General features: G+C 37.7%; 1 protein-coding gene across 1 annotated transcript in view; it reads right to left on the reverse strand.

Moving 5' to 3' along the window:
* Positions 1–6,089: 6,089 nt before the first annotated feature.
* ACADM (acyl-CoA dehydrogenase medium chain) overlaps positions 6,090–27,839 on the reverse strand; it is a 37,994-nt gene continuing 16,244 nt past the window's right edge. Inside the window, exons 7-12 of the mRNA XM_036256958.1 lie at positions 27,472–27,602; positions 20,544–20,652; positions 14,947–15,087; positions 14,272–14,367; positions 8,045–8,293; positions 6,090–6,767 (exon numbers count right to left, since the gene is read on the reverse strand). Coding sequence (XP_036112851.1) covers positions 6,696–6,767; positions 8,045–8,293; positions 14,272–14,367; positions 14,947–15,087; positions 20,544–20,652; positions 27,472–27,602 — 798 coding nt within the window. The 3' untranslated portion in view covers positions 6,090–6,695. The remainder of the gene's footprint in view (positions 6,768–8,044; positions 8,294–14,271; positions 14,368–14,946; positions 15,088–20,543; positions 20,653–27,471; positions 27,603–27,839) is intronic.

Genomic DNA, 27,839 nt, shown 5'->3' on the forward strand with positions numbered 1-27,839 from the left:
TCAGGCTCATGGAATGGATCAGGGGTTTTGAACTATTGATAGATACTTTAAAGAAACTTCTTGGGTACAGACTTCCAAGCTGACATAGCATAGACTGTTGTAGCTCACTGTCCTTAGAACCAATAAAGAAAAACAACTTGTCTTTGAGCTGCCCTAATTAACCACCTCAGGGACAGCAAGATGAACAATGGGGAATGTTATAGACGGTTTTAGCCCCATAAAAATTCACCAGAGTTTGACCTTAACTGGGAATTTGAAAAGCAACATCCTTCAGGAAAAGGGAGGACAGAAACGGCCCCAAGGCCAGTGTCCTGCATGCTCTGTAAAGAAACTGATAGGGAGAAACTGAAGCTCCCTTTACCCCATAAAACTAACTGTTAAACATGTGTGTATTGCACCTGACTGACCGCTGATATCCATCTCGAATTTGTTAGTTTTTAAAACTTGGATAATGAAATGAATAGCAGGATAGATGTATGCTGACCCAGTTCACCCAGTTCCCTTTCGCCTCAGCTCCCTCCCACCTCCATTCCCTCCTGCTTATCGCTAACTGCCTCCGCTTCTGTACAAGCAGCTTGCTTGCTTTGCTAAACTCTTGAATGACCCCTGCCCTATATAAGCAACCCTCCCCCTGAGCTCGGGGCTGCAGTTCACCTCTGTGTAGGTTGGCTGTAGTCCCTGCGCAAGTAATAAAGCATCCCCCAAAACTGAAAAATTGAGTCTGAGTGTGGTCGATCTCCTGGGTTACAACAAAGACAAATTTCACATTGTACCAGTGCACCAGTCAGGATTTCTAGGACTCTTTAGTCAGAAAGCTGATGGCTTCTTGACAGCAGTTCACTGACCCAAGATCCAGAAGAACAATTACAGAGAACTGAATTTTTATGGATGTGTGAGGAAGTGTTGTAACCCAGGAGAATCAACCACACTCGGACACAAAGTAATTTTGAATATTAGGAACTTTATTACCTGCGCAGGGACTGCAGCCAACCTACGCAGAGAACTGCAGCCCTGAGTCAGGGTGGGTTGTTTATATAGGACAGGGGGTCGTTCAAGAGTTTAGCAGAGCAAGCCAGCCATGTGTACAGAAGGGGAGGCAGTTAGTGATAAGCAGGAGGGAATGGAGGTGGGAGGGAGCTGAGGCCAAAGGGAACTGGGTGAACTAGGTCAGCATACATCTATCCTGCTATTCATTCTATTATCTAAGTTTTAAAAACTAACAAATTTGCTTAGAGGACACATTCATTTAGAGGAGTGTCAGGCCAGCTGGTACTTCCTCAGGTTGCCTCTGAAAGTTTCATAGTTTGCCTTTTAATCAGGACAAAGTGATAGGAGCAGGTTATTACAGAAGCCCTTTTTAATTCTTAAGCTATCACGAGCCTTCAATTTGGTTGACTTTGCCTTTGCAAACTGGAGTTTTAAAATGGTAGCTGATTCTCACTGACTCTCCAGAATTCAGAAACATTTACTGGATCGTCTTGCATTTCATGGCAATATTCAAGAGGAATCTGTATTCCTGTTTACCAGGATATAACTGAAGAAATTGATTGTGTAGCCAAGCCATACCTGGTTTGTCATATTTGAAAATAATACTCATTTAATTTCTATGACTAGCCCACTATTAATAAACAAGCTGACTTTATATGTAGAGTCAATGCCTACAAAGTTATCCCAGTAAAACTGAAATGGTACCTGGCTTACACGGTTCTAGTTTAATAGGACCCTTCTTGGCAATCCAGGAACCTTAGTAAATTTTGGAGAAGCTGAGGAGAGAGATTCATTTAAATTCTTAGGTACTACTAGAGAAATCTGGTGGAGAGTTTCTTGGAATGCTTCCCTACCCTTTAGATAGAAAGTGATAGAGGCTTTAAAAGTCCAATTTCAGTATCTTTATGAAAACTTTCAAATAGAAGGTAATCCTGTCTGTGGATTTGCAGTTAACACAAGAAAGCCTAGATGGTTAATTTACACTCTTGCTGTATCTAGGTCAATAGTTGGGCCAAATCTGCCTTTTTGCAATAAAAAATAATCTTGGCAGATTATTTATAATCACAAGGAAGAAACTGTCAAGAAACATTGTCAAAAACTTGGAAATGGATTGAAAATTTTACTAAATATCCTTTTAGTAAAGTGGTAGGTATTGTTTAATGGATTCTTGGTATTTTCTGAAGGGGTATGTACCTGTGTTTGTCTTTCTATTGGCTAGGCTGTTATACGACTCTGTAAAATTAGAAGTTAAATTGTAGAAAATGGAGAGTAATGCAAATAAACCATGAACTACAACTGATTTCTGCTCCTTTAAATTTTGTTGCCCTATAGGTTATTAGCCAGTCTTATATATATTAGCAAATTCTTGTAAGCATTTCTAACTGCCTATATATCTGTTCTTCAAATCCTCCCTTTTACCAGTTTTAACATCTTATTAGTTTCCTCATTCACTGAGTTCAATGACATTTTTAACATGTGTTTAAACAACAATAAAAGCACTATTGCCTGTAGAGTTTGTTAACTTCCAAAGACCTTTTGTACTATTTGATAATGGGTAATGTATTCAAATTAATGGATATGATCTTAGGAGCCATATAAACAGCCATTTGTTTGTTTGTTTATTTATTTATTTATTTATTTGATATGTGCCCCTAGCGGGAACCGAACCCGGGACTCCACAGGCCAGCGCTCCAACTGCTGAGCCAAACTGGCCAGGGCCATTTATTTTTTTTAATTAAGAGGAATCTTGGAATAATCTCTTCTCCCTTTATGCAAATTGGTGACTCTGGTACATTACTTAAACATTCATTAAAATTGCCATAAACTTACAAAATCTTTTATAAAATGATGCCTGTTCCAAGAACCATCAATTCACAGATGTGTGCAACGAACAGTCATGTTTATAGTTTATGACTCTACCTACCCTTCTGGCTTTCATAGCCCTAGAAAGTCAGCTGATAAGTGGTAGGAAATCTAATATGTAAATATTAGATCTTATTCTATCATGGGATCAGTGAAGCAGAGAAAGCTAAGCTACAAAACAAGAGAAAAAGAAACATGACAGCAAAAAGTTGTGAGGTAGAAAAACAGTATTTCATGGAATGCTAAAGATTATCTGGGGTCTAGTACCTTACTAAAATTAACTCCATCCCTCCCCTTCAGCTCCATGAGGCACTTCAAAATACAGTTGGCTCTTGAACAACTTGGGTTTATTGATATTTAGAGAGAGAGGGAGGGAGAGGGAGAGGGAGAGAGAGAAACATCAGTGAAAGAGAACATCAATTGGCCGCCTCTTGCATGCCCCCCACTGGGAATTTGGCCCACAACCTGGGCATGTGCCCTGACCAGGAATTGAACTGGTGACCTCTTGGTGCATGGGTTGATGCTCAACCACTATGCCACACCAGCCAGGCTATGTGGATTTTTTGTTTATCAATAAATACTTAAACTGATTTTTTTTTTTTTTTTTTTTGTGGTACATGCCTTTAGCGGGAACCAAACCCAGGACTCTCTGGTCTGCAGGTTGACACTCAACTGCTGAGCCAAACTAATGTATTTTCTCTTCCTTATGATTTCTTAATAACAGATTCTTTTCTTTAGCCTACCTAATATAAGAATGCAATATATAATAATATAATATACAAAGTATGTGTTAGTGGACTGTTTATGTTCTCAGTAAGCCTTCTGGTCAGCAGTAGGCTATTAGTAATTAAGTTTTTTAAAAAATATATTTTATTGATTTTATTTTAGAGAGAGAAGGGAGAAACATCAATGTGAGAAATATTGATTGACTGCCTCCTTCACGCCCCCAACTGAGGATTGAGCCCACAACCTGGGCATGTGCCCTGACCAGGAATCAAATCAGGACCTGTCAGTCTATGGGATGACACTCAATCCACTGAGCCACACTGACCAGGCAGTAATTAAGTTTTTGGAAAGTGAAAAGTTATTAGCCATATTTGACTGCATAGGGGTGGAGGTTGTGGGGAGAGTTTCACTGCCCCTAACCCTTGAGTTGTTCAAGGGTCAAATAACTTAAAATACATTTCTTCACTTTTCAAAATAGCTCAAGTTCATTTGTGTTACTTGTGACTAAAGTCTTAATTGGTAATTATATAAATGCTTAATACTTATTAGCAAGGGTACTTCAATAAATATTCCCATCATATGGCTTTGAAATACATTTTTATCTAAAAGTTTTATATTTAGACTTGTTAAATTTTTAGACTTGTGTATTATAAATTCAAATCTGCATTTTGAATGTATATATTCTATTTAACTGGTAACTTCCATGTAATACTCAATTTAGGCTATTAGTAAGTCTCTAAATCTCCTTATCAATCTCTAGGTGTGCCATTAAAATACAATTTCATAATTGAACATAAAAAAGTCATTTATCTTTTATAAAAGATTCGATTTTTATTTTCATAATTTAGTGTGGTATAGGGTATGTATTTGGCCTTTGTCCCCCGTCCCTGGCTCTGAGCTAAAACCCTCTGAATTTTTCAATAGGAGTTTTTTATTCATAATGAGCCCCTTTCAAAACCTCAGGAGTCTATGCAGATGAGGTGAGCTGGTCATCAGAAAGACTAAGTAAATAAAGAGTAGTATAATGTACTGAATTGTGCCCCCCCCCCCCGAAAAAATTCATGTTGAAGCTATAACCTTTCCCCATGTGACTGTATTTGGAAATAGGGCCTTGAGAGAATTAAGGTTAAATGAGGTCGTAAGGGTAAGGGCACTACTCTAAATAGCACTGTCTCTTCCTCCTTATAACAAGAGGAATAGTCACCAGAGCTCCCCCCCCGCCCCCCCAGCCCCATGCAGGTGCAAAGACAAGAGGCCATGTGCAAGAAGGTCTATAAGGTAGTAAGGTCTATAAGCCAGAAGAGGCCTCACCAGAAACCAACCCCGATGACATCTTGATCTTGGCTAGATGACTTCTAGCCTTTTGAACTGTGAGAAAATAAATGTCTCTTCTTTAAGCCACCCAGTCAGTGGCATTTTGTTAAGGCAGCACTAGCTGATCAATACAGGTGGAACTTTGAGCCCCATCCATGACATCCAGTGCTGAAGATTCTCTATGAAGGCTCTTGAACAATAATATGCAGGAGCTTCCAGGTTGGTAACGCATTGAAATGCTGGGAGGACAGTGCACTGGGAGAAGGTATGAAAGCTCTGTCTCCCCACCACACCTTGCTCTATGCATCTCTCGCATTTGGCTGTTCCTTAGTTGTATCCTTTATAATAAACTAGTAAATATAAGTGAAGTGTTTTCATCAGTTCTGTGAGACATTCAAACAAATGATCAAACCTAAGGGTGCGGTGTTGGGCATACCTGAATTTGTAGCAAAATTAGACAGAAGTGTGGGTAGCCTGGGGAACCAGGAATTGTGATTGATGGCTGAAATTAGGGTAGTATTGCAGGACTGAGCCCTTAAACCTGTGGAGTCTGATGCTAACTACTCTGAATTAGTGTCAGAATAGGACTGAACTGTAGAGTTGGTATCAGAATCGGAAAATCAGAAACAACACTTAGTATAACATATTTTAGCAGTATTTGATAGTTAGAATTGCAAAGAAATTAAATTCATAAGTGTTGGTTCTTACGTTATTTTATATTTGTATTTTCTGAGGTATCTCATAATATAATCTCATGAAAAATGGGCAACTTTATGTAGTTCAAAATCAAAACATGATTTTTTTTTCCATCATAGTATATAAATTAGGTATCTACTACATAAAACTTCCTGGAAAGAATACAGATACACTGCCCTGGCAGGTGTGGTTCAGTTAGTTTGGAGCCTGGTACTATACATCAAAAGGTGGCGGGTTCAGTCCCAGGTTGGGGCATGTATGGGAGGCAACCAGTGGATGTTTCTCTCTCTCCCCCCCCCTCCCTCCCTCTTTCTCTCCCTCCCTCTTTCTCTCTCTAAAACCAATGAGAAACATATCCTCAGGTGAGGATTAGAGAGAATACAGGTACACTAATAAGTATTGAACACTTTTTTTTCAGAATGTAAGCACATAAAATGAGCTGTGTACAATAAGCAAAGGCTAGCCAGAGACCAGTGGAGTCAAAGAAAAGTAATTTAAGGCAAATTTTGATTTATTTTAAATAAGGCAAGCGAATTGTGGTCTCAGAATTAAACAAGATTTTCAAGTGACTTCTGGTTGTATAATGGGAGAATATGAACATCAATTTTTTTACTATTACTATACAAAATTGAAAACAAATGCTTTCCAAATTGTGGCAAAATGAACTCCTCTAATACAATACCATTAAGTCTACAAAGTCACTGGCAAGTTATTTGATGGCACCCAAATCCTACAAAATTTCCTTAATGTAAATTTTAGAACGTCCTAAGTACTTTTATAAACCCACTTTTCTGTTATTGGAAAAATATTGAAATTCCAAAGAACTTGTTACTTTAGGAAGTCAAAATAACAAATCAAATGTATCTTTCAAGGTTAATATTATTCAAGTACAGTGGTACTGAGAGGACAACACATAATTTTAATGAAACCAAATCTATTTGAGGAAAGACAAGTCATAAAGTTGAACAAAAGTAAAACTACTATTAGAATCAGTTGCATATGTTTAGTTAAGAGTACTTATTTTAAGATTTTTTGCTGGGAAAAATCTTAAAGCCCTTTTTCTTCTCTGTATACATTCAACAATTAATCATGTTTCTACAGTGATCTTTTTAATTTTTATATCTGCCAATGTGTTCACGAGCTATAATAAGCCTTTGAATTTGTGCTGTACCTTCATAAATCTGCAAGAAAAAAAACAAACATGTAGGTTAAATATCTTCAGTATACAAATACTTCAATTTACTCAATATTTTGGGAAGTAGTACAAGGTCTATATTAATACCCAGCTGAATCAAACTACATATAGCATTTGTATCGATTCCAAAACCTAATTTTGTGAAACCCATGAAAATATATAATTTTGTAAAGATTAAATTACTATAAAAAGTGATTTACCAAAACGTTGGCATTGTCTTAAAAAATCAAATATTAACATTTCAAAAAGTTTGGGAAATCTGAAGTTTTATGTTTCTAAAATATTTGTCAAACTTTTCTGAACTGTTTTTTGCTAGTTGCCACCTTGGGTCATTGTCTTTTCCTACTCTTAAATCTGATTTTTCCTCTTGCGGCCTAAGGAACAGAGTTGCTAAAGAAAATGACGCTGGAAGGATTTGATTTCGTTCACTTCCTAGTTGCCAACCCTCACTTCCAGTTTGAACTTTTAATCCTAGCAACTTGTTAGTTCATCTTCAGATGACAGAGAACAGTTAAATGGTTGATAATAATTAAAGGTTACAGGAGAGGGAAAGTATCACCAGATAAACCTGTAACTTTGCATAAGGCATTCTGGTCCTCAGTTTTCTCATGTCTAAATTGAGAGGCTGCATTTATGTCTAAATTTCCTTCTCACTCTAAAATCTAAGATTTACCTCTAGATTTCAAATGACTGGATTTCTCAAATAATTTCCTGGGGGTAGAGGGAAGCAAGGGAGGTGATACGGAGGGACATGGGTTATAATTACTTAAGTTACATGTGGAGAATGTGTGCATTTATATCTAATTTACTAAATTATTCCTATCTCTAAGTTTTTCTAACCATCAATTTAATTTAGAAAACAGAATCAACTATGTCGGTCTCCTCTTGTTGGTTTTTTACTTCTAATTATGGTTTCAATAAATTTGATAGTTGTCAGGCAAGATTCAAAATAAAATAATTAAATTTTAACTGATATGCATACTTTTGGGGGGGTTGGAGCAAAGGTGAGTTACAATTAGTTAGGATGTCAAGACTCAAAGACTGGTACAGAACCCAGTATATGTCCATAACATTTACTTTGTTAACCTATTCTCTCTTGAAGGTAACATTTTGTGTTAATTAATTCTAAAAACTTTGGCTTATAAACATCTATGATGTCATTTATTATTACTAGTGGCATAAAATCCTTAAGTGATCAAAATCTACTGTCATCTACAAACATTCTCTTTCCTAAAACACAACAAAAATTATTTGTAATCTTACCTGATAGATCTTGGCATCCCTCATTAGTTTTTCCACAGGATATTCTGTATTAAATCCATTGCCTCCAAAAATCTGCACAGCATCAGAAGCTAACTGATTTGCAATATCTCCAGCAAATGCCTTTGCAATAGACGCATAATAGGTATTTCGGCGACCAGAATCAACCTCCCAAGCGGCTCTCTGGTAACCTAATCTAGCTAGTTCAACTTTCATTGCCATTTCAGCCAGCAAAAATGATACTCCTTGGTGCTAGAATTAAAAAGAAAAAGTTTAAGAATATCTATTGACTAATTTAAAAGTTTTTATCCTGTAATTAAAAAGAAACTTTTAAAACTACTCTTTGATTTAAAAAGTTATGCTCTGCTTCCTCTAATGTTAACATATTACAAAACTGTATTATACTTATCAAGAATAGAACATTAACATTAGTACAATATTATCAACTTAACTATAAACTTCATTCAAATTTGGCCAAGTTTTCCACTAATGTCCTTTTTCTATTCAAGGATCTCAAATATAATTCCAATTGAATTTAGTTATTTCTTCTTAGACTTTCCCAGTCTGTTACAATTCCTCAGTCTTTCCTTGTCTGTCATGACCTTGACACTTTTGAAGAATACTGGTTATTTTTTTGTAGAAGGTCCCTACATTTGGGTTTGTCTGATGCTTTCATAGGACTGGAATGAAGCTATGCAGTTTTGGCAAAAATACCACAAAAATTATATGTATCCTTCTGAGTGTCTGCTGGGATTTTTAAAGAAAATTGTTCCATATTGTGAACAGTAATGTGTACCAGATGCTAGCACGGGAAAGCGAGTGCCATGACAAGCACAAATAAAAGATGCCTCTTACCTTCTAGAGGTCCGTAATCAAATAGGAGACATAAAATGGATACTTTCAATAAGAGTAAGAGTTCTATGAATTGTATGGCCAAGAAATTTTATACATATGTTATATATTGATAAGTGAAAAATTAAATATAGTATAGTTAAAGATTTGGAAAAATACATTCATGGAAAAAGAAAATATAAAGTAAAATGTGCACTGTAATTATCTCTGGACAATGGGATTACAGATGAGTTTAATTACTTAATTTTACTTATATCATATAAATTATTCTATAATGAACATGGAATGGAACATATGCTTTAAAATAATATAAATTAAAAGAAGTCCTATAGGCATTCAGAAACAAGAACACTAAGATGATTAGAAAGGTGCTGTGTGTAATAGGCAATATCAAAATGGGTTTTGAAGATTCAAAGGTTACAAAAACCATACAATTTATGACTGTGTATGGACTAATATAAACCAAATGTCACAAAAAAATAAAACAAAAAACTGAGATGTTTAATTTCAATGTTTGCAATATTTAGAACACAAACCCAGTTACCTTACTTTAGAATGTGACAAGTTGCTTGAAATTGGCATGGTAATTAAATCTTAGAGAGAAGGCATTATTAACCAATGGGAATTATTCCTATGTGAAAGTAAAGTAATATCCTCCCTTATTTCTACCTGCTTGAATTTTGCCCATTCTTCTAAGCCAGTGATTCTTTAAAATTTTTATTTATTTATTTTTGTTTTAGTATTTCACTGGTTTTGTTTTTGTTTTTTTACAGTGAAAGGGAGTTTTTAGTGAAGCAGTGAGACAGAACGGGCTACTCCATAGTCAGAGCAGCAGTTTTCATTCTGTTTTTGAACTGGTCATACATCCACCAGATCAAAGTTCAAGTTTTCCTCTTACTTCTATCATCCCTCCCCTGCCCCATCTCATTTAATTCCCATTCCTGGAGGTAACTAGGCAACAATTTGTTTTTTATCTTTCCAGAGATGTTATATATACACATATAAGCAAAAACATCTATAGTCTCCGTTGATACACATATACCAGTCTACTATGCTGATGGTTCTTCATTTTGCTTTTCTTATCAATAAATCTGAGTGCTTTCTATGTCATTAAATAATTTCTTTATACTTAAAAAATATATATATATAGCTGTAAAGTATTCCACTGTATGGGTGATCAACATTTTGGTTGTTTCTATATCTGGTTATTTCTACATAATGCTGAAATAAATAATCTAAACTTATGTCATATTGCTCATATGGCAGTAAATCTGGAAGGAAGTATCATATGAAATACAGCTGTATAATAACCACTGCAATATGGGCCCAAAATAGGTACTTTTGATATATATTACCAAAATGTGGTTCGTGCCCTGGCCAGTTTGGCTCAGCGGTTGGAGCTTCAGCCAGAGAGTCCCGGGTTCAGTTCCTGCTAGGGGCATGTACCCAAAAAAAAAAAAAAAATGTGGTTCATAAAAGTTACACCAATTTATATTCCCCTTGGCAATATATATTAGAGCTTATTTCACCACAGCCTTGGCACCTGGTATAATATGCTTGTCTTCAGAGATTTTGATTAAAAAATCAGGGGTTGCCCTGGCTGGTTAGCTCAGTGGTTAGAGCGCCAGCCTGCAGACCAAGGAGTTGCAGGTCCTATTCCAGTCAAGAGCACGTACCTTGGGTGCAGTTTGGTCCCCAGCCTTGGTCAGGGTTGTGTAGGAAGCAGCTAGTCGATGTGTCTCTCTCACATTGATGCTTTTCTCTCTCTCTGTCTCTCTTCCCCTCCCACTCAATCTGAACATAAATTTAAAAATATCCTTGGATAAGGATTAAAAACAAAATCTGGACTGCTGCCTAGTTTATGTGTTTTAACTAGCACTCCCAAATGAGTCACACTCAGTTGCTTTTCAGCCTATGCTTTAAGAAACTCTTCTAAACCCAGCTCAGGTTCCCTGTAATGTGTCTAGCCCACAATAGTCTCTTTCCTTATGGTTTCTGTAATCCTGTCTGTAGCTCTCATTTTGGGGCTTAATCTTATATTTCTCTATATTATTTCTTAATATTTGTTTTATGATATGTATCTTATCTGTAAAGTAAAGATGAACTCCTGTATGTCAGACTCCTTCTCTGTCCCTGGAAATAGCACATGTAGTATGCAAAGAGCACAGACTCTTTAAATAAGTGACTAATGGGTTCAAATCTTGGTTCCATCATTTATTAAGTGGACCTAATGTTTTTATATGCAATAAATGGGACTAACAGTACTGTAAGGATTAAATGAATTAGTACATGTAAAGCACTTAGAATAGTGACTAGAACAGAATTCAATGACTAGTATTTTAATACAGTAGATGTTCAATCCAACTTTTAGTATTTATATACAGTAGATGTACAATCATTATTTGTTGAATGAATGGAATAAAAGTTCAAACTGCTAAATATATCCTAAAAACAAAGTGATCTTTCACCACAGATGGTTTGAGAACCACTGACATATGGGGATAGAAATAGAGGGTATGCAATGGACAACCTATAGAGAGCTACAGGAGGAGAGAATATAGACAATATATCTCTTCAATACTTGAAGAGATAGGATTTAAAAATTTCCCTGGAAATTCATGGAAGACATGACTCTTTAGTACTACATAAAACTATTTGATACTCACGAAGACGTGGAAATCAAGAAGGCATGGAAGACTTCCGGTCAAGATGGCGGTGTAGGTAATTGCGGTATCACGTCCTCCCACAACCACATCAAAGTTACAACTAAACTACAGAACAACCATCATTCAAAACCGCCTGAAATCAAGCTGAATGGAAGTCGTACAACTATGGAACTAAGAAAAAAATAGCAGCTACATCCAGACTGGTAGGACAGGCGGCGGCGCGATGGGGGGCAGCAGTGAGGCGGCCGCGCGCGGTGGCGAGACGGGCTGGTCCCACACCCAAGCGTGGTGGATAAAAATCAGGAGGCTCCCGCAGCTGGGAAGGTCCTTCCTGAGGACTGAGGGGTCCCCGTCCCACACCAGGTGCCCCGTTCAGGGTTCCAGTGCCAGGAAGAGAAGTCCCCATAACTTCTGGCTGGAAAAACCAGCGGAAACTGAGGCTCAGGGAAGCTGAAGCTGCTGGAGCCCCAGGCAGCTCCCTAAAGGGCGGGAGCACGGACTTATCAGACTCTCTCCCTCTAAGCTCGGAGGGGAGGCAGCTCAAGGGGAGCCAGAGACATACAGGGAAGAACTGAGCTGTTTGGCACTGGAGTGAGCTCTGGAGAGGGGGCTTCCTCGGGGACAAACGTGCTGTCAGAGGCCTTTGTTCCTTTGGTGAGCCCTTCCCGGGGGCGGCAGACAGAAGCCATATCTGGGACTCCAGCAACCTGGCTCACACTGGTAGCCCCGCCCTGCTGACTCCCTGAGGCCCCGCCCCGCCCCACACAACTTTCAAGCCCACCCAAGCTGATGCCACTTGCTTAACCATAGGATTGGCCGGTCTTGGATCCTGCTTCAGGTTTTTCCTAAATTCTTTCAAGCGAGCAGCACTGGGTCTCAGTGAGCCCCATACCTCTCATTAAGTAATACACAGAAACAAACACAGGGAGGCAGCCAAAATGAGGATACAAAGAAACAAGTCCCAAATGAAAGAACAGAACAAAACCCCAATAAAAGAACTAAGCGAAAGGGAGATAAGCAACCTAACAGATACTGACTTCAAAATACTGCTTATAAGGATGCTCAATGAACTTAGTGAGAACCTCAGTGAACTTAGGGAGGGCCTCAAGAGCATAAAAAAGGACCAGTTAGAAATCATGGATACACAGTTAGAATTGAAGGAGGCATTAACTGAAATAAAGAATAATTTACACAGCTTCAATAATAGTATATGTAAATCTAAGGAGCAAACCATCGATTTGGAATATAAGGAAGCAAAAAATCCCCAATCAGAACAGCAAAAAGAAAAAAGAATCCAAAAAAATGAGGATAGTGTAAGGAGCCTCTGGGACAACTTCAAGCGTGCCAACATTCGCATCTTGGGGGTGCCCGAAGGAGAAGAGAGAGAACAAGAAATCGAAAACCTGTTTGAAACAATAATGGCAGAAAACTTTCCTAACTTGGTGAAGGAAACAGACATACAAGTCCAGGAAGCACAGAGAGTCACAAACAAGATGAACCCCAAGAGGCCCACACCAAGACACATCATCATCAAAATGCAAAAGGTTCAAGACAAAGAGAGTATATTAAAAGCAGCAAGAGAAAGGCAGTTAGTTACCTACAAGGGAGTACCCGTTAGGCTGTCAGCTGATTTCTCAAAAGAAACTTTGCAGGCCAGAAGGGAGTGGCAAGAAATATTCAGAGTGATGAAAAGCAAGAACCTACAACCAAAATTACTCTATCCTGCAAAGCTGTCATTTAGAATTGATGGACATATAAAAACTTTCCCAGACAAGAAAAAGTTAAAGGAGTTCATCACTACCAAACCGTTATAATATGAAATGATGGTCTTTTTGAAGAAAAAGATAAAATGTATGAACAAACAAAATGGCAATGAATACATATCTATCAACAATGGAATCTACAGACAAAATGAATAGGAAGAACAGAAACATTCTCATAGATACAGAGAACATTTTGTTGGTTGCCAGTTGGGAAGGCGGTTGGGGGAATGGGTGAATAAGGTGAAGGGATTAAGAAGCACAAATTCATTGCTAGACTGACAAACCTCAAAGGGAAAGGGGTTGGGGGGGTGGGAAGAAATAAACCAAAGAACTTATATGCATAACCAATGGACACAGACAATAGTGTGGGAAAAGGTGGGAGGGGGGCGGGAGTGGGGAGGAGGGGGTCAATGGGGGAAAAATTTGGAACATCTGTAATACATTTTACATCCAACAATAAAGATTTGGGGGAAAAAAAAAAAAGTGATAACAACATAAAAAAAAAAAAAAAAGGCATGGAAAGAAACATGGACTAAGAGCATGAAATGGAGTCCTAGATCTGTGATGCATAAATTGTGTGACCTTGGACAAATTACTGAATCTCTCTCAGTCTCAGTTTCCCAATCTTAAATGGAGATTATAGTACTACCAAAACAAGGGTAGTACTGGAAGAATTAGACAATATATTTAAAATGTGTAGGACAGTGTCAGGTATACAATAGGCACTCAGTAAATACTGGCTATTATTTTTCCTCTTCTTATTTAACACAATTCCCTGAGCAAACAATAGTTAGTGGCAGAGTCCAAAGAAAATTTATTCTTGAAACTCATCCTGGTATCTTCTTGCTATCAGAGCAGAAATAATTTGTACTCAAAGATAATTTTCAAATATTTAGATGAAAATGAAGGTATTTACATTTGAACAAAGCACATACAATATTGCACTTACCTCTACAAGCAGCTTTCCAAAAGTTTTCCTCTCCAGGGCATACTTGGTAGCTTCATCCAAAGCTCTTTGTGCTAGTCCCACAGCACCAGCTGCTACCTAGTGTTATAACATTTTACAAAGCAAAATTTATGTTGTCTTGGAACCACACAGTATAATAGCAATTTGCCTAAAATTCTAAATTAAGGATTACAAAGAGACATAAACTATAGCTTGAGGCAACAAGAGATTGGGGATGAGGGGGGACCAGCACCAACATGTAAAGTTTTATTACTTATGAATTTAAGCTTAATGGAAGGCATTTGTGAGGCATAGGATCATAGCTAGAGACAAATAATTCCTTCAGTTTAACAAAGGAAAGCTTCTAAGGGAAAATATTCCTAATGAGTAAAGCAAGAGTAAATGAGTAAATATCAGCAGGAATGATTAAACTAAGTGTGAACTGCCTCTGTAAATCTAGAAGCAACTACAGTAATTTTGTATTTGCTAAACTAATTTCTGTATCAGGCAGCAAGAGAGTCGAAGAATTCTAAAAAATAAAGAAAAATATCTCTCCATCCTTAATAAAAGAAGCAGATATTAAAAAATAAATGCACACCATGCATACAATGTTAAAATAAAACTACTCAATGTAATAAATAAAAGATTCTATGAAGATGATCAAGTCATATTACTTACTGGAGGTCTGGTTCTATCAAAAGCTCCCATTGCAATTTTGAAACCAGCTCCCTCACCAATTAAAACATTTTCTTTAGGTATTTTCACATCTTCAAAGACAATTCCTCTTGTATCTGAACATCTTTGGCCCATATTTAATTCCTAGTAAGAAAAACAATGTACATTAAAGGAACATTTTCTGAGCTAGCATGAATTTTTGCTTTACCCACCGCTTTCAGATTTTCTGAAATTGTCTTAAACAAGGGTCAACAACCTATGGTCTACAATTTTGTAAAGAAAGCTTTATTGGAATATAATCACACCTACTGACTTACATATTACCTATGGCTATTTTCTTGCTACAATGGTGGAATTGAGTAGTTGTGACAGAAACCATACAGCCCTCAAAATCTCAAGTATTTACAATCTGGACCATTACAAAAATAAGTGTCAACCCCTAGTTTAAAACAATGTTTCACAAACTTTGAAACCAACACTAGTCTAAAAGTCTACATGTATATATTACCTACAAGACAATTTCATTATATGTTTGCAGGCTACCTATTTTTACTGTGAATGTCAGGAAAAGCACTTAGCAAACAATCTGATTTGGGATGTTTAATTTTAGCTTAACTCTCTTAGAGTTAGCAAAGTAATATACTGGGTAAAAGTTGAATTTCTGTTTTCTCTTAACTCTTTCTTAAAATTAGGTTAAACTGAGGAAGAATTTACATTTAGAAAAATTCACCCTGTTTGCACATATACATTTCTAATAGTTCTGACAAATGTTTATGTCAGAACCACCGTCAAGATAAAGAATATTTCAGCACTCCAAAAAAGTTCTCTTGTACTCCTTTTTAATCATTTCCCTTACTCTATTCCCAACTCCAAGCAACCACTGATCTGATTTCTGTCCACATGGTTTTTCCTTTTCCATAATGTAAGTGGAATAAGGTCAGCCTTCTGTGTCTGACTTTCCACTTTTCACAGTGCTTTTAAGATTCATTCATGTTGCTGCTGGTCAGTGTTTCATTTATTTTACTACTGAGTAATATTCCACTATATGTATATATATCCATTATCCATTCACTAGTTTATGGACACACCATCTCCCTACTTTTTATGAACTATAAATTAAGCTGCTATAAGCATTCATGTACAGTCTTTGTTTTCATTTCTCTTGGATAAATACCTAGCAGTGCTAGGCATGTGGTAAGTGCATATTTAAGTTTATAAGAAACTGCCAAAGTAGCTACATTTCCTCAACTTTTTGTCTTGAAAATATTTAAACCAACAGAAGAGTTGGCATAGTATAAAGAATATCAATATACCCTTTACCTAGATTCACCAATTGTCAATACTTTGCCACATCTGCTTTATTTCTGTGTTGGGTGCGTATGTGCAACTATTAGAAGTATTTAAATTATTTGAGAAGTTGCAGACATCATGACCCTTCTCCTTGCAGAAAGAATAAATTAATCGTGTTTTAAATAAACAGCATGAGAAGTATGGGCTTTGGGAACACAGAACTGTAAACAAACTCTTTAATTTGCTTGCTTTAATATTAACAGTCTGCTTCCGATCTTGGAGAACTGGTGACAACAATATATATTTTGACAGAAAAATAAACCAATATCTCTTCATTTTGTCTTTATAAATGGATAAACTCTAGTACCTTAAACCTTTACTCAGATATGAAGGGAAAACTGTTTATGAACTCACTGTTTACACTATCCTGTTTCCCAGAATCACCTCAAACACCAGGATATCTAAAACAAAAAAGCTTCCTAGACTCATCTCAAGCCATATAATTTTTAATACACAAAACACTTTTCCCTGGACGGTTTGGCTCGGCGGTTAGAGCGTTGGCCTGCAGTCCAGAGAGACCTGGGTTCAGTTCCCGCTAAGGCCATGCACTTCGGTTGCAGTTTGTCCCCGGCACTGGTTGGGTCATGCGGGTGGCAGCCACTCAATGTATCCCTTTCATGTCGATGTTTCTCTCTCTCTCTCTCTCTCTCTCTCTCTCTCTTCCTCTCTCTCTCTCCTGCTCTATCTGTACAAAAAATGGAAAAATGTCCTCGGGTGAGGATAAAAATAAATAAATAAATAAAATACAAAACATTTTGAAAATTCTCAAATTTCACAAATTTGTAAAATGCCCAATATTTCAAAAAATATTTAAGGAGGTTGAATTACATACAATATAATTATACTTCTCTTATTAGAAAGGAAACTCCCCAAGCACAGGGATTTATGTCTGGTTTTGTTTTTTTTTTAGTCCTCACCCAAGAATATGTTTTTATTGCTTTTTAGAGAGAGAGGAAGAAACACATACACAGAGAGAGAGAGAGAGAGAGAGAGAGAGAGAAAGGTGAGAGAGAAACATCGATTAGTTGCCTCCCATACGCACCCCAGCCAGAGATGGAACCTGCAGCCCTTTGGCGTACAGGACAAAGCTCCAACCAACGAAGCCACCACACCAGGGCTATGTCTGTTTTGATCCATACAGTCTTCTAATGCCTAGAATAGTACCTAGAGCATATACTGTCAACTCAATAATAAATATTTATTGAATTAAGAGATTTTTTTAAAGTGAGAAAACTGGGAGAAAATAGAAAATGAGACTAGATATTGCAAGATAAAATCAGAAGTGGGATTACTACTTTAAAAAATATAAGCTGTGCTCTGGCTGTTTTGGCTCAGTGGTTAGAGCATTGGCCTGTGGGCCAAAGAGTTGAGGGTTCAATTCCACTCAAGGGCATGTACCTCGGTTGCGGTTCGGTCCCCAGCCCTGGTCAGGGTCGTGTGGGAGGCGACTAATAGATGTGTCTCTCTCACGTTGATGTTTCTCTCTCTCTCTCTCCCTTCTTCCCACTCTATCTGAAGATAAATGGAATGAAAAGTATCATCGGCCCTGGCCAGTTTGGGTCAGCAGTAGAGAGTAGGCCTGTGGTCCAGAGAGACCCAGGTTCAGTTCCCATTAAGGGCATGTACCTCAGTTGCAGTTTGTCCCTGGCCCTGGTTGGGTCCTGCAGGTGGCAACCACTCGATGTGTCCCTTTCACGTCGATGTTTCTCTCTCTCTCTCTCCCTCCCCACTCTATCTGAACATAAAATGGAAAAAAAAAAAAAAAAAAGTATCATCAGGTGAGGATTTTTTAAAATATAGTATAAATTGTTAGGTCCTTTACACTTTCTAGAGATGGCCATAAATTAGGTGCTGAATTTTCTAGCAACCATCCCTTAAAAGGAAACATGGAATAAAAACAAACAAACAAACAAAACACCATCTAACTGCTTGGAAGAAGCACAACCATTCTTAGTACTTGTATTTTGTTATATACAATCTCATTATACTTTTATTTGTAAAGTGCAATCTACCTTTAATATCTGTCCTTAAGAGAAAATATAGAACATAGTGTCAGAAACTGCATTGGGAAAGTTCCTGGGACACCTTAGTACTGATCTCAACTCTACCTCTAAGTATGTAACCCTGAGTAAATCATTTCACTTGGCTCTCAGTTTCAATATTCAGTAAACAGGCTGAAATAAATGATGTAGAGATTATCTTCCACCTTTAATATTCTATGAACTATAAGAGAAGTTATCCCTCTCATAAAATCTAGTAACATGCTTCCATTTTAAAGAGGCTTAGGTACACAGAGAGATTCTGATGGCTTTAGAACCAGAATTATACATTTATACATTACTGGTTTATTTTTTTTGTTTGTTTGTTTGTTTGTTTGTTTTTTTAATCCTCACCCGAGGACATTTTCCCATTTTTTTGTTCAGGTAGAGTGGGAGGGAGAGAGAGGAACATCGATGTGAAAGGGACACATCGAGTGGTTGCCACCCACACGACCTACCAGGGCCGGGGATAAACTGCAACCGAGGTATGCGCCCTTAGCGGGAACCGAACCTGGGTCTCTCAGGACCGCAGGCCGACGCTCTAACCGCTGAGCCAAACCGGCCAGGGCATATACATTACTGGTTTAGAAGCTTGTGTAACTCAGTCCATTCAAACTCAGTCCATTCAAATTAGCCTTTCCAGTTCAGGTCATGCCACCCTTAATCTAATATCTGACCAGATAATCTGTACCTTTCCCCACTTGGGAGGAAGAAAATATCTTCATGTAACCTTTAGAAATTCTTAATTAAATTCTATAATTCCTCCTTTGCTAGACAGAAACATCATTTGGTCTTTAATATTATTTTTTCCAAATTTATTTTGCAAAAAGTTTTTTACCATTGTAAAATTGCGTCTCCTCTTTCTGTTCTCAGAGTTATAATCTCAAATTGTGCTTCCTTAGCTCTCACTAGTGTTATAACTCAGTGCCATTGACCCAAACTCCCAGAGGCCTTCACGACAACCAAAGGGGTTGTCAGTTTACTCATTTACTGAGAACATTCTTCACTAACTAATCCCTAAGTAATCGCTAACCCTGGGGTAATAACTAACCCTTGAGTAATCCTGGGGTCGGCGCCAGGGATAATCTATTGAAAACATCTTGACCTTTGAGATGTCTGGGAAACTGAGTAACAGGTAATTAACTAACTGCTAAATTCCACTTCTGTAACATGCTTGCTTACACGTAGCAACCCCCCTTACAAAATCCTATAAAAAGGAGCCATTTTAGCTCTCCGCCGCCGCAGTTACTCCTGTGTGGGACATACTGCAGGTACCTGCGGACTTAGCTCAATAAACTCCTTTTATTAAACCCCATCTCGGCGTCTGAGTTAGGTTGATCTCCTGGGTTACAACACTAGGACAGCTTTAATGACTTCATTTCTTTCATTCTTTGATTTATTCAATTTAAACTCTTTTCTTTTTAGTTTACTTAAAATGCTACTGCTAAATTATCTTTGCACATTTAGATGACAACATTTTTCAAATATGTTAAATTATCTTTTCATTTTTTTAAAAAATTGATTTTAGAGAGAGCGAGAAAGAAACATTGATCAGTTGCTTCTGGTATGTACCCCAACAGAGGACTGAACCCAAAACCTAGATATGTGCCCTGACTGGAAATCAAACCCACCACCTTTTGGAGTATGGGAGGACACGCCAACAAATTGAGCCACACCAGTCAGGGCACCATTTCTTATTTAAATAAAATTTTTCTTGCCTCCCACATTCGATGCTCTTTGTTATTTCCACATTTTCCTCAGGCACAGATTTTTATCTTACCATTGTATGGCCTTGGGTAATCAATTTATATCACATTGTTTTAATCCATAAAATGTGCATAATGCCACCTATCCTACCTGAAAGTTTGCTGTGAGGAAGAGAAAGAGTGACAAAATCTTTTGAAACAGCTAAAACTCCATTATTGAGCAAGTCCCATAAATAAGTTTGATTTCTGCTTCATTTTCCTTCACAACTATTATTAGTGTTCTCGACAGACTGGCACCATGAATGGCCACTCTTTCAAATGACTTGAAATGATTATTCTCACCTTAAAATCTCCAGCAATTTATAGACTATTTTACACATAGCTTTATTTTTATTCCAACTTTAAAATAAAATGTTTTCAGTAAAGGAAAATGAAATATGGTAATTTTAAAATTAGGGTTAAAATGATATTTGAGGCCTTAACCACTGATAAATATATACTTTACCTTTCTTCCAATCTGTATTCCTGGGGTGTCTGCTTCCACAATAAATCCAGTAAAGGCTTTACTAGCAGGAGCCTTAGGATCCGGATCAGAACGAGCCAATAGAAAATACCTAACATAATATACACATACATGACAATAAAGACAATGATATTAGCAGATATACATAGTGACTGCTGTCTCCATTAATCCTCCCAACAATCCCAATACTATTATCCCCTTTTTCCAGATGAAGAAATAAAGAATCAGAGAGGTTTAAAAACTTGCCCAAGTCACATAATTGTGATGTGGCAAAGCTAGTTATTTCAAGTAAAGTCTACTTCCTAATAATTATGATGTTTAGCTTCTTTTAGTAGTGTGAGTTGAAAAGTAAAAATTCCTTGTATCAAGATAATGTAATATAAAAAGAAAGTATGTGCATGTTGGAATTGGCACATTTTCTTTGCGAAAACAGGTTCAGTTCTGTTTAAAAAAAATTTATTTTCTTTATTAATGTTTAGAGAGAGAGGAAAAGAAAGGGAGAGAGAGATACACACACCGATGAGAGAGAACATCGACTGGCTGCCTCCTGCATGCCCCCCAACTGGGGTTTCACCCACAACCTGGGCATGTGCCCTGATTGGGAATCGAACTGGCAACGTCTGAGTGTATGGGTTGACGCTCAACCACTGAGCCACACCAGCTGGGCTTGGTTCAGTTCTTTAAGGGACAAGCTATCTGGAAAACGAGGGCAAATAGGGCTGCCTGGGAAAAGGAATAATATGAGATAGAGACCCTGTGTTCTGACTACTGTCCTCTTTATGCAGCAGTATTTTTTTATAGCTGAATTATTATTATTAATATTTGCTGGATTTTTCCTCTAAAAGAATTTATCCCAGAAAGAAGTTAAAACGAACCATGGGGAAAAAGGTAAAACATCCAAATATCCATGTAACCCATGTTCTAAATACTCTTGTATGAGAGAATTTTCTAAAAATTCCTTAAACAACAAATTTATTTTCTATGTTTAAAACTAATAAACTATCATATATATATATATATATATATATGAAATATGTTCTTATTGACTTTTTTTTTTAGAGAGAGGGAGAAAGAGAGAAACATTTATTGGCTGCTATTGGCTGCTTCCTGCACACTCCATGATGGGGATGGAGCACGCAACCCCGGTGTGTGCCCTGACCGGGAATTGAACCAGGACCTCTCAGTCCATGGGACAATATTCAATCCACTAAGCCACACTGGCCAGGTTAAAATTAATGAACTATCATTCACTCTACAGTTTTTCTTAATAATAGTAATAAATAGTAAAAATTGATTTTAGTTCATGAAGTTGTACTTAATGAGTTCTTAAAAATTACAAACACTTCTAACTGCATGGGTCTCTCAACTTGTTAAACTTTAAGCTTCTCTACTTTTTTTTTAAAATTTTTCTTTATTGATTTAGAGAGAAAGGAAGTGAGAGGAAGAGAGATAGAAACATCGTTGAGAGAGAACATCGACTGGCCTCCTCCTGCATGCCCCACACTGGGGATCAGGCCCACAACCTGGGCATGTGCCCTGACCGGGAATCGAACTGGTGACCTTTTGGTGCATGGGTTGATGCTCAACCAGAGCCACACCGGCTGGGCAAGTTTCTCTACTTATTTTTTTTTCTTTTTTTTCTTTTATTGATTAATTTTTGTTACAGATGATTCTCCATTTCCCCCCCACTGATTCCCTCCTCCCCCTTCCCTCCCTGCCCCTTCCCCAGATTGTTGTCCATGTCCACTGTTCATGCATACATGCATATAAGTTCTGTGATTCATCCCTCTCCCACCTCCCCACTCCTTAGGGGATTGTCCTCAAACTGTTATGTTCATTATATTCCACAAATCAGTGAGATCATATGAAATTTGTCTTTCTCTGTTTGGCTTGTTTCACTTAGGATGATACTTTCCAGGTCCCTCCATGTAGTCTCAAAGGATAAGAGATCTTTCTTTCTTACCGCTGCGTAGTACTCCATTGTGTATATGTACCACAGGTTTTTGATCCATTCGCCTACTGATGGGCACTTGGGCTGTTTCCAGATCTTAGCTATTGTAAATAGTGCTGCTACAAAGATGGGGGTACATATATTCTTTCTGATTGGTGTTTTATGCTTCGTAGGGTATATTCCTAGAAGTGGGATCACTGGGTCAAATGGGAGATCAATTTTTAATTTTTTGAGGTGACACCATATTGTTTTCCATAGTGGCTGCACCAGTCTGCATTCCCACCAACAGTGTACTAGAGTCCCCTTTTCTCCACACCCTCGCCAACACTTGTTGTTTGATGATTTGTTGATGGCGGCCATTCTGACAGGTATGAGGTGATACCTCATTGTTGTTTTGATTTGCATCTCTCTGATGATTAGTGACGATGAACATTTCTTCATATGTCTCTTAGCCATTTGTATGTCCTGTTTGGAGAGGTGTCTATTTAGTTCCTCTGCCCATTTTTTAATTGGATTCTTTGTCTTCCTTTTGTGGAGTTGTATGAGCACTCTATATGTATTGGAAATTAACCCCTTATCTGATATATCATTGGCAATTATGCTCTCCCATACAGTGGGTAGCCTTTCCGTTTTGATGATTGTATCTTTCGCTGTGCAGAAGCTTTTGAGTTTGATGTAGTCCCATGTGTTCATTTTCTCCTAGTTTCTCTACTTTTTAATTACTTGTTAGTATTATGATGACTTCTTGAAAGATAATGATAATTATAATATTAGACACCCCTAAAGGGATTGATAGACATGTTTAGAGTAAAACAAATGACTTTCTGGTAGGCTAATTCCCGACAATAATGCTTTACTTGCCAGAAAACTGCATGGCAGAGCACACAGATATACTGAATCATATTTTTTGCAGATGAGGAAAGACAGCCCATTTAGTTCATTATTCGAATCACCAGAAAGTCCTTGTTCTAGAAGTCTATTTATACACTTGTAGTGACGGGTAAATACATTATTTTCTGTAATAACTTAACACACAGTGGACAGCACTGTTGTTGGAAAGCTTGTCCTTATGTTGAGCTGAATTTTACATTTTTCTAACTTTCACCCATTAATTCTAAACTGGCTTCCTGAAGAAAATGTGCAAGACTGCTCTTCTTTCTGTGTGACATTTAGACTTTTAAGACATTCCTCCGAAATAACCAAATTGAATTTCTTTACTCTTCATAGGACATGTTTTGTAGGCTCCTCCTAATGCAGGACTCTTACTTGATTCAGCAATTATTCCATTTTGAAAATGCATGTCTAACAATGTGTTGCCCAGAACCGTTACCTCTTTCCTCCTGCTGTTGATGTTATCCTTCTATTACTTTAGCAAAAAATTTCATTAGCTTCTTAAAGGCAGATATATCACACTGTTGTTTATTTATTTTGAACCTATAGTTACTTATTAAAGTTTCATCTTTTACCCCCACAAATAATACTAGTAAATACGTTTTCCTTCAACATTTTAGATTTATACAATGACTTTATAAATCTATTGTTGACCTTTATGTCATTATTTTTGGACCTACATATTTGGACCTTTTAGGTTTTATTAAAAGTAAACTCCCGTCTTCTCTAAAAAATACCCGTGTTTTGCTGAAGCACCAGAGAAGCCTGTGCAACCCAGCAGCCCATAACATAGTCATAGAGCCAGGTCCCCAAAGGGACTGCACGATCCAGTTATCCGCGGGACCTACAGGGTGCTGGGGCACCAGGAAGGCCTGTGCGACCCAGCTGCACAAATGATAGGCATAGAGGATGTGAAAAACGAATGCAGAGTGAATAGAAGCTACTCAGACAATCTCCCAGGACCATACGGGAATTACAACTAAAATAAAGATAAATCCTCGGAGAAAGACAACAGAAAAGCAGCAGGACAGGACCATATAACCAGGGACATTGGTAGGATCTGCGGAGGCGTGAGAGGGTGGCGGGCTGGGAGCCTATGGACAGCAGCAGTCTTAGCTGTGAGCACGCCATCGGGGAATAAAGACCAAGCACGCTCCACAATGCAGAGAACGAGGACAGAGCACTAAAATAGCCACAGCCACTCACCTGGGGGCTATGGCAGAAGGGAGGGCAGACTGGGCTGGAACTCTGTGGGGACACCCGGGATTTGGAGGGCACTCAGAGGTTTTGCTGAGTTGCAGCCACAAAGAAAGGTGGCCATTATGCTCCTTCCCAGAGCTGTGAGGAAAAACAGCAGCCCACCCCCTCGGAGATTCAGCCTTTCCCAGGTGAGGCAAGGAAATGCAAATTGAGGCTCATTAATAACCAGCATCTGTCCCACCCTCTGGAAATCCTCTTATGCAGAACACCAGTACTATATTCCAAGGCACTGAGTAACTGAGACTACTAGCCACCAGGAAAAAGCTAGAGGATAACTGCATCTTTCCTGGGCTTGCAAATCCACCCAGGAAAATAAGACTTGACAGTGGTGTTTAACTTGGGCCCACCCAGGCTCATCCAAACCTAGTAGAGTGAGCCACAAACAGAACACCAACACCCACAGGGAAAATTTGGCAGGCTCCAAAACCCACTGAGATAGCCAAAACGGTGAAACAAAGAAACAAATCCCAAATGAAAGAACAAGAGAACTCTATTGACGATGAGATCAATGAAATGCAGCTAAGAAAATTATCAGAGGTAGAGTTCAGAGCCATGATTTTGAGGAAGCTCAAAGCATGAGTAAGGACATCAGCCCCATTTACCATCGTGGCAAAAAATTAAGATACCTAGGAATAAACTTAACCAAAGAAATAAAGGACCTATTCGCAGAAAACTACAGGTCATTGAAAAAGGAATAGAGGAAGATATAAAAAAAAAGTGAAGCATATACCTTGTTCATGGATTGGAATAATTAACATCATTAAAATGTCCATACTACCCAAAGCAATCTATAGATTCAAAGCAATCCCAAAATACCAACAACATACTTCACAGAACTAGAACATATACTTCAAAAGTTCATATGGAACCAAAAAAGACCTTGAATAGCCACAGCAATCTTGAAAAAGAAGAACAAAGACCACATTTCAGGTTATACTACAAAGCCACTGTAAATCAAAACAGCCTGGTACTGGCACAAGAACAGGCATATAAACCAGTGGAACAGAACAGAGAACCCAGAAATGGACCCAAGGCAATATGCTCAATTAATATTTGACAAAGGTGACAAGAGCATACAGTGGAGTAAAGACAGCCTCTTTATTAAATGGTGTTGAGAAAATTGGACAGCTACGTGCAAAAAAAATGAAACTAGGCCATCAACTTACACCATACACAAGAATAAACTCAAAATAGATAAAGACTTAAATGTGACTCATGCATCTATAAAAATCCTAGAAGAAACTGTAGGCAACAAAATTTCAGACATCATATGCAGCAGAATTTTTTCTGATACATCACCTAAGGCAACAGAAACAAGGGAGAAAATGAACACATGGGACTACATCAAACTCAAAACCTTCTTCACAGCAAAAGATACAATCATCAAAATGGAAAGGTAACCCACTACGTATATGGGAGAGCATAATTGCCAATGAGATATCAAATAAGGGGTTAATTTCCAATATATATAGAGTGCTCATACAACTCAACCAAAGGGAGACAAAGAACCCAATTAAAAAATGGGCAGAGGAACTAAATAGATACCTCTCCAAACAGGACCCACAAATGGCTAAGAGACATATGAAGAAATGTTTAACATCAATAATCATCAGAGAGATGCAAATTAAAACAACAATGAGGTATCACCTCACACCTGTCAGAATGGCCACCATCAACAAATCATCAAACAACAAGTGCTGGCGAGGGTGTGGAGAAAAGGGGACTCTAGTACACTGCTGATGGGAATGCAGACTGGTGCAGCCACTATGGAAAACAATATGGTGTTACCTCAAAAAATTAAAAATTGAACTGCCATTTGACCCATTGATCCCACTTCTAGGAATATACCCTAAGAAGCCTGAAACACCGATCTGAAAGAATATATGTACCCCCATGTTCGTAGCAGCACTATTTACAATAGCTAAGATCTGGAAACAGCCCAAGTGTCCATCAGTAGACGAATAGATTAAAAAACTGTGGTACATATACTCAATGGAGTACTATGCAGCTGTAAGAAAGAAAGCTCTCTTATCCTTTGAGACGACATGGAGGCACCTGGAAAGTATTATCGTAAGTGAAACAAGCCAAACAGAGAAAGACAAGTATCCTATGATCTCACTTATTTGTGGAATATAATGAACATAAAAGTCTGAGGAATGGGGTAGTCCTAGAGACATGGAAGTGGGGTACAGACTGACAATCCCTAGAAGAGGTGGGGGGGGGAAGACAAACCACAGAACTTATATGCATGTATGCATGAACAATGGACATGGACAATAAAGCTGGGGACAGGGTGGGGAGGGAGGGGAAGAGGGGAATCAGTGGGGGGAAAAGGAGAAACGTCTGTAATAAAAATTAATTAATTAAAAAAAATACCCGAGTTTTAAGATTGCTATTGCTTATTGCTTGTGAGCAAGAGAAATGGGCTGTCAATGTTTTTCTTTCTTCCTCTGTCTTTGGTGAACAGTTCCAAGGAGGTGCTGGGGTAGGGTATGGAGAGAGGAGAGATAGTAAGGCAAATAGATGAAGTTCTAGCTTTCTTAATCAGATTCAACAAGAGCAGGTGTCTTTATTTTATTTTATTTTACAAATTAAACTTCTGAGAGTTACATTTGAGGATATAGTTTAGGGCTTAAGAATAATTTTTGAAAATAACTGAACTATTTATAATGTTTTATGGACCCTCCATTAGTTCTTTGAATAAAACTTATCTTAATTGTGGTTTCATAATAAAGGAAAAGATAGAGGGGAGTTTCTGAATATAAAGTAATTAAGAAGCAATATACAGAGATGTTTTAAACAACATACCAATTAGCTTTTCCTCCATTGGTTATCCACATCTTCTGACCATTAATAATATATGCGTCTCCTTTTTTTTCTGCTTTGGTCTTTATACCAGCTACATCAGAGCCTGCTCCAGGTTCTGTTACACAGTAGGCCTGAAATATATGGAAACAAGAGAAAAAAACTAAGTGCTAATTATTAAATTATGAACACAGAATCAGGGGTATATTTTATTTTTTAAGCTAGTATAAATATTTTAAAATACCTAAAAATAAAATGTTCCTGGAAAATCAAATAAACCACGCAAATGTAAAATTATGTAATATATAATTTGAACTTGATGTAGGATACCAGTAAACTGTACCAAAAAATTAAAATGTTAGATATCTTCA

The sequence above is a fragment of the Molossus molossus genome, unplaced genomic scaffold, assembly GCF_014108415.1.
Source record: "Molossus molossus isolate mMolMol1 unplaced genomic scaffold, mMolMol1.p scaffold_m16_p_12, whole genome shotgun sequence".
Taxonomy (NCBI): domain Eukaryota; kingdom Metazoa; phylum Chordata; class Mammalia; order Chiroptera; family Molossidae; genus Molossus; species Molossus molossus.